The 12,003-nt window shown below is 43.5% G+C and overlaps 1 protein-coding gene across 1 annotated transcript in view; it reads right to left on the reverse strand.

Annotated features, from left to right (window-relative positions):
- Window positions 1-12,003, reverse strand: part of LOC126188394 (odorant receptor 83a-like) — an 84,821-nt gene that overhangs the window by 63,068 nt on the left and 9,750 nt on the right. The window contains exon 2 of the mRNA XM_049929995.1: window positions 350-678. Coding sequence (XP_049785952.1) covers window positions 350-678 — 329 coding nt within the window. The remainder of the gene's footprint in view (window positions 1-349; window positions 679-12,003) is intronic.

Here is a 12,003-nt window from a genome sequence, read left to right on the forward strand (position 1 = left end):
GTGCCTGAGCGGAGAAAATTTCCGACCCAGCCGGGAATCGAACCCGAGCACTTTCAGTCTAAGCATTGAGGATCAGCATTGTTTTAGAAGTTGAATTTTATTTGTGGGTTCGTAAATGACAAAGTATTTTTTGTGAACAGCAAGTCCTGAAATGGATTTAACTTTTTTTATTTATATTTGTATTTTTCATTTACATTAAGTTCTGTGCTGGCATAATTGTGAGAAGTGAAGATGATGGGAAGTCGTAGTTTGGCTACTTATCCGATTTAAACGAAAATTAGCGTTTGAGGACGGAATTGTGAGCCCTAAACTAGTAGCATTCCTATCATGGTGTCGTCATGAAACTTACCTGCATACAGTTGTCGAGTTCATCGATGAACTGATCGATAGCGGGTCTCATTCTGAGGAAGGCGACGATCTTGATGATGTTCATGACGTAGGTGAACATGAGGCAGGCGTTCATGGTGACGCCCAGCATGTGGCCCCAGTAGTGCACCATGGCGAACAGCAGGCTGGCCACGAACAGCAGCAGAATCACCACGACGCAGCCGGAGTACGTGCCGTACAGTGACGACCACACAGACGTCGACGCCCCGCTGCGTGGCGCCCACGCCCCCACGAACCGCAGCAGCCATTGCTGTAGGCGGAGGTCTGTGCGCAGCCGCCTGCCAACCTCACCTGCACCAACGCAAGACACACCGGTTATTTCACACATGCCTGCGGGAAACACTGATGAATTGTTCAAATGGTTCTAAGCACTTTGGAACTTATCTAAGGTCGTCAGTCCCATAGACTTAGAACTACTTGAACCTAACCAACCTAAGGACATCCCGTACATCCATTACCGAGCCAGGATTAGAACCTGCGACCGTAGCAGCAGCGCGGTTCCGGATTGAAGCGCGTAGAACCGCTCGGATGAATTGTTAACAGAGGAAATAAATTTCCTAAATGAGTCTCCGATCACCGAGGACATTTTGCGAATAACATCTTCTAGATCGTTTAATATATGTCTTCATTTATAACGTCTATTAGACAATTGCCATCACCCGGAGCAAAACAAAGGACTTGTAAAACGACGTTCAGTGTGAGAATATATAAAATGTGAAACTGACACTGAACGTTGTTTTACGAATTCTATGTTTTGACCTGATGATGGCAGTAGTCGAAACGACGTTATAAATAAAGATATGTATTAAGTGATGTAGACGGAAGCTAGGGTAAAATATAAGGAAAGCAAGAAAGCGGCACAGACCATAGTAAGGGCGGAGAAGAAGAAGTGGATGGAAAAATGGACAAGAATGTTAGAAGAGGACAGTGAAGGGAACAAAAAAGTACTTTACACCATGGTAAGAAATAAGAGGAAGGACAGAAGCGAGTGCCTGAGGATCATGGATAATAATGGAAGAGTTGTGGAGGAAATGCATGAGCTCAAAAAGATTTGGAAGGAGTACTTTGAAGATCTGTTGAATGCCGCCAAGCGGGTAACTAACAGCGATGGAGAGCCTAAGGCAGCAGACGATGATAATTGTGGGGAAATTGATGATCTAACTTGGAATGAAGTGGAAGAAGCCATAAAGAGGATGAAAGGGGGCAAGGCACCAGGTTGGGACGAAGTAACAGTGGATATGATACGAGCAGCAGGAGAAGTAGGAACCCAGTGGCTATACAGAGTGCTGAGGGTGGTGTGGAAGGAGAACAGAATTCCTGAGGATTGGAAGAAAGGAATTATAGTCCCGATCTTCAAGAAAGGGGATAAAAGGAGATGTGAGAACTACAGAGGAATCACCCTGCTATGCCACTGTGGAAAAATCTATGAAAAGATCCTGGAGAAGAGAATAAGAAGCAGTATTGAAAGTAGACTGCAAGAGGAGCAGTATGGTTTCAGACCGGGAAGATCAACAACGGACCTCATATTTGCGGTAAGGCAACTGCAGGAAAGGCACTATGAGTACGGGAAGGACTTAATCATGGCCTTTTTAGATATTGAGAAGGCGTATGACAGTATCTGTAGGGACAAGCTCTGGGATGTGCTGAACGCAAAAGGGATAGATGAAGAGATAACACGAAAAGTCAGAAAAATGTATGAGGGAAGTGAGAGTTGTGTGAAAGTGGGGAGGGAATGTACTGCATGGTTCAAGCTGGAAAATGGGCTGCGACAGGGAAGTGCACTTTCGCCTTTATTGTTTATTATTGTTATGGATGAAATCCTACAGCAAGTGTCAGATGCAATTGGAGATCATAAAATGAAAGCAGTGCTTTTTGCCGATGACCTGATGTTATGGGGAAATTGCGAGAAGGAGGTGCAAGAGCAGTTAGATGCATGGGAGGCAACGGCAGCACAATATGGAATGCATTTCTCTGCAAAGAAAAGTGAAATAATTGTCACAACAAGGAAGACGAATAGGCCAAATGTGGATATAACTTGTGGAGGGGAAAAACTACAAGTGGTAGAGAACTTCAAGTACCTGGGAAGCGTGATTGAAAGTAAGGGGGGAAACGCAATGGAAATAAATGAAAGGTGCAGAAAAGCAGGGCAGTTCTACAAATGCATTAGGGGGCTTATTTGGAGCAAGGAGGTGCCACAGAAATCCAAGGGAATTATATACCGAACCTACTTTGTCCCCATATTGGCATACGGAAGTGAGACATGGGTAATGCACAAAAGCGACAAAAGTAGAATACAGGCTAGCGAAATGAAGTTCCAGAGGAGCAGGATGGGTGTAACAAGACAAGACAGATTGCGAAATGAGTATGTGAGGGAAAGACTAAAGGAGGAACCAGTACAGGACAGGATAGAAAAATCAAGACTGCAGTGGTATGGACACATGAAGAGAATGGATGAGGGAAGAATTCCTAAGAGGATGTTTGATCTGCAACTGGAGGGGAAGAGGCCCAGAGGAAGACCAAGAGATAGATGGGTGAAGGGAGTGAAGGAATGTGTGACGAGAAGAGGAGAGAACTGGACGAAGGTGGAAGAGGGGGAATGGTGGAAAGACAGAACACGATGGAGAGGCTTGTGTTCCCGACAGACCCAGCCAGTGGCTGGAAACTGTCCAAGATGATGATGATGATTAAGTGATGTAGACGGACTGAATGAAGTGACCCACCTATTTACGTTTGCTGTTTGATCAACTCCTACTGCCCAGAGTATCCGGTTGGTTCGGCTAACGTGAGGCGCTCAATTTCAGTAGTTCGTGTATCTTGTCGTGAAGTTGTTCTGTAATTGTTCCAGCTGAAAATACAACAGGTTTCAGAACTAATCATGCGGTCGTGGCAATTCGAAATCAGACAATTAGTGGACTACGCCATTGTCTTACATCTGTCAGCCCCAAACAAAATGACTCTCTTGTAAACGCCTTCCGTGCGGTGCTAGGCGCTACAGTCCGGAACCGCGGGACTGCTACGGTCGCAGGTTCGAATCCTGCCTCGGGCATGGATGTGTGTGATGTCCTTAGGTTAGTTAGGTTTAAGTAGTTCTAACAAGGGAACCTTCCCATCGCACCCCCCTCAGATTTAGTTATAAGTTGGCACAGTGGGTAGGCCTTGAAAAACTGAACACAGATCAATCGAGAAAACAGGAAGAAGTTGTGTGGAACTATGAAAAAAATAAGCAAAATATACAAACTGAGTAGCCCATGCGTAAGATAGGCAACGTCATGGACAATGTGAGTTCAGCAGTGCCGTGGTCACGTGGTTAGCGTGAGCAGCTGCGGAGTGAGAGGTCCTTAATTCAAGTCTTCCCTCGAGTGAAAAGTTTAATTTTTTATTTTCAGTTTACTTCACAAACTCTTATGGTTTCATCACTTTTTTGGGAATGATTATAACATCCACAAGAAAATCTAAATAGGGCAAGGTAGAAGAATCTTTTTACCCATTCGCCAACTGTACGAGTTAGGCGGGCCGACAACATATTCCTGTCATGTGACGCACATGCCGTCAACAGTGTCGTATAGAATATATCAGACGAGTTTTCCTGTGGAGGAATCGATTGACCTATGACCTTGCGATCAAATGTTTTCGATTCTCATTGGAGAGGCACGTCCTTTCGTCTACTAATCGCACGGTTTTGCGGTGCGGTCGCAAAAACACAGACACTAAACTTACTACAGTGAACAGAGACGTCAATGAGCGAAAGGACAAATCATAACTCTGCGAAAATAAAGAAAATAAATTTTTCATTCGAGGGAAGACTTGAACCAAGGACCTCTTGTTCCGCAGCTGCTCTCGCTAAGCACGGGACCACGGCACTGCTGAGCTCACACTTTCCTTGATGTTGCATATCTTGCGCATGGACTACTCAGTTTGTATATTTTGCTTATTTTTTCATAGTTCCACACAACTTCTTCCTGTTTTCTCTATTGATCTGTGTTCAGTTTTTCAAGCCCTGTCCACTGTGTCAACCTGTAACTAAATCTGAGGGGGATGCGATGGGAAGCTTCCCTTGTAAGTTCTAGGGGACTGATGACCAAAGATGTTAAGTCCCATAGTGCTCAGAGCCATTTTTAAACGCCTTCGATACTTAGTTAGTTTTCCATACAGTGTAGACGTCATTTGCCGAAAGAAAGTGAAGCGAGTCGATTTACATTCAATTAACAGAATTAATTTTCGTGTACGGTCACATGATGTCAAATTGTGTTGTCTACTGCCTCGTGAGACAGATTTCTTCTGTCTGGACCCGGCAGCAATCAGTTCTTGCCCATCAACAGCTCCTGTACTCCAGGCAGCCACCAACAGTGCATCGATTTTGAGAGGTGAATCTAAGTCTATCAAGAAACCGAAGACAAGCTTCTACGTTTGAATACCTAGAGCTATTTACACGCGCCGGCTGGAGTGGCCGTGCGGTTCTAGGCGCTACAGTCTGGAGCCGAGCGAACGCTACGGTCACAGGCTCGAATCCTGCCTCGGGCATGGATGTGTGTCATGTCCTTAGGTTAGTTAGGTTTACTTAGTTCTAAGTTCTAGGCGACTCATGACCTCAGAAGTTAAGTCGCATAGTGCTCAGAGCCATTTGAACCATTTTATTTACATGCACAGATTTTCACGGTGTAACATTTGCGACTGAGCAATGAAGATGGTATTACAGACAACGATATGAAATAGCACAACACCTACTAAAATTACCTTTCTACGTAAATGCGGCTACTTAACGCTGGCCGGCCAGTGTGGCCGAGCGGTTCTAGGCGCTTCAGTCTGGAACCGCGCGACCGCTACGGTCGCAGGTTCGAATCCTGCCTCGGGCATGGATGTGTGTGAAGTCCTTAGGTTAGTTAGGTTTAAGTAGTCCTAAGTTCTAGGGGACTGATGACCTCAGCTGTTAAGTCCCATAGTGCTCAGAGCCATTTGAACCATTTTTTAACTTAACGCTGCACAGAGTAATTATAAACACATATTTCTTTCATTACGAGCTTGTTTTCTTTCAAGTTCACGTTTTTCGTTTTTGACCGGTAGCCAATCTCTCAGTAATGTAATTTGCATCGAAATATTTTGTTATTCTCGCTATCTTCTTCTGTGATTCCTTTCAATTTCAAATAAATTTTTACTGACCCAACCGATTTCACTGACTCCATTTCTGCCTTCATTAAAAAACAATAACTTTCTTGTATTTTGAGTAAATTTGTTTTTTTCCTTCTTGATATTAATCCGTGTTTTATAACGTCAATGTGAAGTTTAGATCCTTATTAGCCTCATGCTTTTACGTTCCAAGATTTTCTATTTCTTCAGTATTATACTATATACTTTCCTATTCAGTATTAGTTTTTCTGAAGCACAGAAGAAAACTGCTTCAAGGAAGGAACAGTAATAGCTCTGTTCTGGGTATTTCTAGGTGTATTTCTTATTGTAGCTGTTTTGAGTTTGAAAATACACTGTTTTCACATCTTCAGGTCACTATTAGCACTTAGGTAAATTTATACCATAACAGTTAACGAAACCGATCTGGAAGTACAACGGATATAAAACAGAAGCACCAAATCAACATCTATGTGTAGCAGAAAGAATTCGTGTTTGATATGCCGATTTCACACGTATGCAGACAAGGTAATACTGATATGTGAGTCACACACTAGTTGCAGGAGTTATCGTCAGCGTACCTATTCGTGATTGGATTCTGACGCGTATCGTAGTTTGTATTTTAAACAATGTCCGTTGTACAGTCCTAAAAGAGCTAGAACAGATTGGGATGGAAGATAATTGATGAAAAAGGAAAACACAAAATGACACATTTACTGAAGTTCTGTACGTGACTCTCAAGTTTAAAAAATGCTTTCAGGCATTTACGCTGTAGTGCCCACTTTCTTAGCTGAAGCTCAGAAAAAAAGTGGTCAGAGCATCTGACTGCAAAACAGCGTGCCCGTGTTCGATTCTCGGGCTGGTCGGAAATTTTCACCTCTGGGGAACTGGATGTCATGTTGTCCTCGCCATCAATTCATCATCATCGACCCGCAAGTCGCTCAGTGTGGCGTCAACTGAGAAGATTTGCAACTTGGCGGCTGCACTTCCCCGGGTGAGGATTGCTGGCCATCAATGCCATACGATCATTTCATTTCACTTTATGCTGTAGTCTGGCTGCTGGCGTATCTCGCCTCGTGCAGGCGTTTCAGTTCTCACGCAGGTGTCTTTTGAGAAGTTGTCACCCCAATATGTGCTTCTTAGATTTTTTAAAATTAGTATTATACATGTTTCACGCCGCTCTCCATTTACATTTAATTCTCTTCCTTTCATTTCTGCCATCTACTACAACAAATATTCTCGATAACCTTTGTCAAGCACTACAGCTTTTCCTCCCTAGTCAGCATTTCATTCCCAAGTTAATTATTCGTTAACAGCGTAACAGGTGGGTCACATATCTGCCTGTTCTTCAGGTAAGGATATGTCCACAAACTTATAAGCTACTTCATTTATCACAACTAGAGTAGTATCAATTCAAGTTTTTCTTGATTACTTTCTTGCTTATATTTCACAAGGACTACATTTCACTTCTCCACAGTGGTATGTTTTATAAGAATGTTCTTACAGACTTCTTCCACAATTTTATATCAGTATTAGACATCAAAAATCTTCCTTGCTGAAGAAAGTTCCCTTCTTCCGTTTCAACCTGCTCTCCGTGTGTCCATTTTACCCATCTTACCAGAATGCCAGTATGCTTCCATCTTTCCTTTTCGAAATTTTGGTATTCAGTAAGTCGTTATCGCTCATCACTTTCCTCTTTCTGTGTTCATTCTCAGTTAAAATTTTGTGCTATGTATGCTAAACATTCCTTGAATAATCATTATGTCTTCCTTTAACGTAGCGAGAATACTGATGTCGTCGGAACCTTTCATTGTAGCCAGGCATGATGGTACCAGCAAACCAGGAGGGGGAGTTGGGTGTGGTTTTATCTGCCTCCCTTGCATTTTAATTTCTAAGGTTAACAACCACTTATTTCTCGTTCGAATTAAAAAATAACCCAACAGTAGCGATACGTTTTACGCTGTTATTCAACTCGTACTTCTTGATTTTTAACACGTCAATATGGTTTCTTGTTGAGAAATGAATATTATCCTACCATGAAATATGAAGAGTAACAGTAGTCAATTTATGTGTGCGATTTCGTCTCAACATGAGTCCATACCATAGTGAATAATTCTATAGTTATACACACCACTTTGCAGAATAAACATTCTAGTTCGGGGTAAGCAAGAATAACATTTTATTTTTTGTAATGCTACTTTTTCAATAAATGTATGTGGTTACTAATGTAAGGATTCTTTCCAACGTAACTCTCTCTCTCTCTCTCTCTCTCTCTCTCTCTTTCTCTCTGTCTCCCTCTCTCTCCCCCTCTATCTCTCTCTTATTGTCATTCTTCTCCTGTACTGTGCTCTTCATCTCAAAGTAGGGCGACCTCAATTATTTGTTGGATGTATTCCACTCTCTGTCTTCCCCTTTTTCAGCTCCCTCTAGTAACATAGAAATTATTCCCTGACGTCTTAACAGACGTCCTATCATCCTCTCCCTCCTCCTTGTCAGTGATTTCCATATGCTCCGTTCTTCACCGATTCTGCAGACAAGTCCTCGTTCCTTGTTTTACCCGTCCATCTAATTTTCAACTTCCATCTTTAGCACGTAATTTCAAAGGCTTAGATCGGGTCCGGCCATGGCATGCCAAATTTCACGCGTGCAATGTGTATGGGCCGCGTGCAGGTCAAGGACTGGCCTGTCACTCGACTTTGTTCGGTCCATCTCGGAAGTACTTGGAAAAGCGCGGTATTTCATTTACCATTGCGGTGCGGTATTTTGTGGTTGGCAAAACTCTATGAGTTCGGCAGGATCGTGGTTTCAGCGCTGTTTTTCCCTTCACTATTTTGTGCATGATATAAGGGCATTCACAGATCCACTAGCTGTTTGCACACACAGATGCAGTCTAACGATCTATCGTCACAATCCTTTAAAATGAATGGGAATGACAGAAAAAACTCAGTTCACATAAGCGACGGCCACAGCTTATTTGCTACGAAACTGCATTATACACACATCAAAAAAGTTTTGCATCACCCCGTTTGCCAGAACTCGTGAATATAGACGTTGACTGTGGATATTGTATCACAGACTCAGTCCCTTTGATTGTTCAGAGATATCACTAAACCCGCCCAAAGATGTAAATAACAATGCAAGAGCAGCGCCTATTAGACGGAGGGAGTTCGACAGCCGACCAGTTCCAGTCATTCCACCGGGAAGGAGGTACACGGATCGTGTTGTCTGTAGTTCAACCATGTCTAGACGGTCAATACGGCGGTTCGATCGCTTCCGCATTGTTACTTTGTGCCAGGAAGGGCTCTCAAAAAGGGAAGTGTCCAGGCGTCTCGGAGTGAACCAAAGCGATGTTGTTCGGGCATGGAGGAGATACAGAGAGACAGGAACTGTCGATGACATGCCCCGCTCAGGCCGCCCAACTGCTACTACTGCAGTGGATGACCGCTACCTACGGATTATGGCTCGGAGCAACCCTGAAAACGTCACCATGTTGAATGTCTTTCGTGCAGTCGCAGGACGTCGTGCTACGACTCAAACTGTGCGCAATAGGCAGCATGATGCGCAGCTTCACTCCCGACATCCATGGCGAGGTCCATCTTTGCAACCAAGACACCATGCACCGAGGTACAGACTGTCCCAACATCATGCCGAATGGACCGTTCAGGATTGGCATCACGTACTCTTCGCCGATCAGTGTCGCATGTGTGCCTTCAACCAGACAGTCGCCGGAGACGTGTTTGGAGGTAACACGCTCAGGCTCAATGCCTTAGACACACTGTCCAGCGAGTACAGCAAAGTGGAGGTTCCCTGCTGTTTTGGGGTGGCATTATGTAGGGCCGACGTAGGCCGCTGGTGGTCATGGAAGGCGCCGTAACGGCTGTACGAAACGTGATTGCCATCCCCCGAACGATAGTGCAACCATATCAGCAGAATATTGGTGAGGCATTCGTCCTCATGGACGACAATTCGCGCCCCCATCGACCACATCTTGTGAATGACTTCCTGCAGGATAACGACATCGCTCGATTAGAGTGGCCAGCATGTTCTCCAGACATGAACCCTATCGAACATGCCTGGGATATATTGAAAAGGACTGTCAATGGGCGACGAGACCCACCAACCACTCTAAGGGATCTACGCCGAATCGCCGTTGAGGAGTGGGACAATCTGGACCAAAAGTGCCTTGATGAAATTGTGGATACTATGCCACGACGAATACAGATATGTATCAATGCAAGAGGCTTGCTACTAGGTATTAGAGGTACCGGTGTGTACAGCAATCTGGACCACCACCTCTGGTTCTCGCTGTATGATGGTACAACATGCAATTTGTGGTTTTGATGAGCAATGAAAAGGATGGGAACGATGTTTATGTTGATCTCTATTCCAATTTTCTGTATAGGTTCCAGAATTCTCCAAACCAAGGTGATGAAAAACTTTTTTTGATATGTGTAGTACTATGCAGAAAGAATTTAAACTTTTAGATGACAATAAAAGAGCAAAAAACTTCAACGATCTACAGATGGGATTCATTGTTCTGTATATCAAAAAACACTTTCAAATAAATTAGCAGGCATGGAGCACTTGAAGAAATTTGTCGTATGAGTAGCAAAATTTTTGAAGTTGCATCCATTATTACATTTTCAGTTGCAGCAATTTTCAGTGGAAATGAACGAATTGTATGGAGCCTTCATATACTCGTTTTACTGAAGAGAGCGTTGTTTAAGTGTAGGGGCATGTCTGGAACGAGTTTTCGTTTTAAATATCTCTGTTAAATTTATGAAGGAAAACGGAGCCCAGGAATGAAAATTAGAACATTCAGAATAGACTGCAGACTTCCCATTTTAAGTGGACTTGACTGGCCACTTCCCATAGTAAGACATTGCAAAGTTACTTCTTTCTGATTTGATGGGGATCCAATTATAAAGCAAATCGCCTTGTAGAAGGAACACATTTTGACAAAGACAATCCAGTTCCTTATATTCACTGGCGTTAAAGAAAGCGCAAGCTCTGAAGAATTCATTGTGGTCTCGCAAGAATTACAAAGATGGTTTTATAAAGGTTTTGACGACAATGTCAACCTGTTTTCGAGCTGCTTTCGAGACCGTTTGCCGTTTCAACTGAAAGCGCTCTGTGCATGTACCGCTGTAACTATCTGACCTGCAAACCTAATTCCAGTTTCAATTACAAATATTTTTACGTTAAAACTGTCCAGTAGGTCTATATATTTTTTCTCAGGTAGATTTCCCAAGTATCTATAATGAGGTTGCAAAAGTATTACAGTATTTCGATTGACATGTTTGTGTGAAATACCTTTTTTCGATTATGGAACTAAATAAGCCACAGTTACGTCGCAATTTGAGTGCGAAACTCTGTGAAATTGTTTGCATCTATCCGTATGCCGACAGTTCGTTCCAAATAAAAATTATGTCTTCAGCACGCCAAAAATAATTAATTGATACTGGAAACTTGTTTTGTTTGTAATCTGTTGTTGAGGAATGTACAACCAAGTCATATGCTGTACGACTGTACTAACATTTAAATGCGGCGCAATCGTTGTTTTACTCCCTCCCCTTCCTCGCTCTCAGACAGCGGGGCGTGGTGGTGGAAGCAATGTGAAGAGAGGCTGAGGGCTTTGTCATAAAGGCCCGGGCGTGGCCCGCGAGCGGAATTCTTGGCCGCCTCTGGCTTCGTTTCTCTTCCTATTCAAGTTTTCCAACTGTCCACAATTCACTACAATTCATTGCTGTGTTACAGACGAACTTCGTCAGAAATTTCTTCCTCAGATTAAGGCTGAAGTTCGATACCGGTTTTTGTGTCCTCCTTACTTCGACTGTGGTGCATTATGTTGCTTCCAAGGTAGCAGAATTCCCTAGCATCCAAAAGTTATCTTTCTATTTAACGCTACAAGCTGAAGTTCTGTCCACTGGCCCCATCCCGGTAATCCACTCCCATCTGCCCACCGTGTCATCCCTCGCCAATGGCGTCATTTGTATTAAATGGATGCGGTATGGATGCAATCCAGCTTGGCGTCGGCTTCCCAGGCCTTGGAGCGGCGTCCTCTCGCTCAAGTTCCTCCTCTATTGACAGTACACGGCTAAGGGCACCCCATTCCAGTCTTCATACCAAGGAAAAATACCTGACAGTCCTGGAAATCGAACCTGGGTCCTCGTCGCAGCGGTCAGGCACGCTGGCTACTTAGTTACGGAGGATACAGGCGCAGTTACTCCGGCGTTTCGGTAAATATTTGGAATTCCTTTTTTGCTACGTGAAGCTGGAGTCAGCCCAAACGAATCAAACAAATACTGCGCATCACGTCTTTAGTGCGACGTCCAGCGTGGATGGAAACCGTCGGTTTGTTTCCTATTACAGGCAAAATGATTTTTAAAGTGGAATTTTAAGTGACCAGTGGTCCAAAATTACTTTGGACGCAATGAACAGTATTTGCTTCTGTTCACTCTAACCACACCTTGCAAAACATAAATTGCAAAGATC

The sequence above is a fragment of the Schistocerca cancellata genome, chromosome 5 (assembly GCF_023864275.1).
Source record: "Schistocerca cancellata isolate TAMUIC-IGC-003103 chromosome 5, iqSchCanc2.1, whole genome shotgun sequence".
Taxonomy (NCBI): domain Eukaryota; kingdom Metazoa; phylum Arthropoda; class Insecta; order Orthoptera; family Acrididae; genus Schistocerca; species Schistocerca cancellata.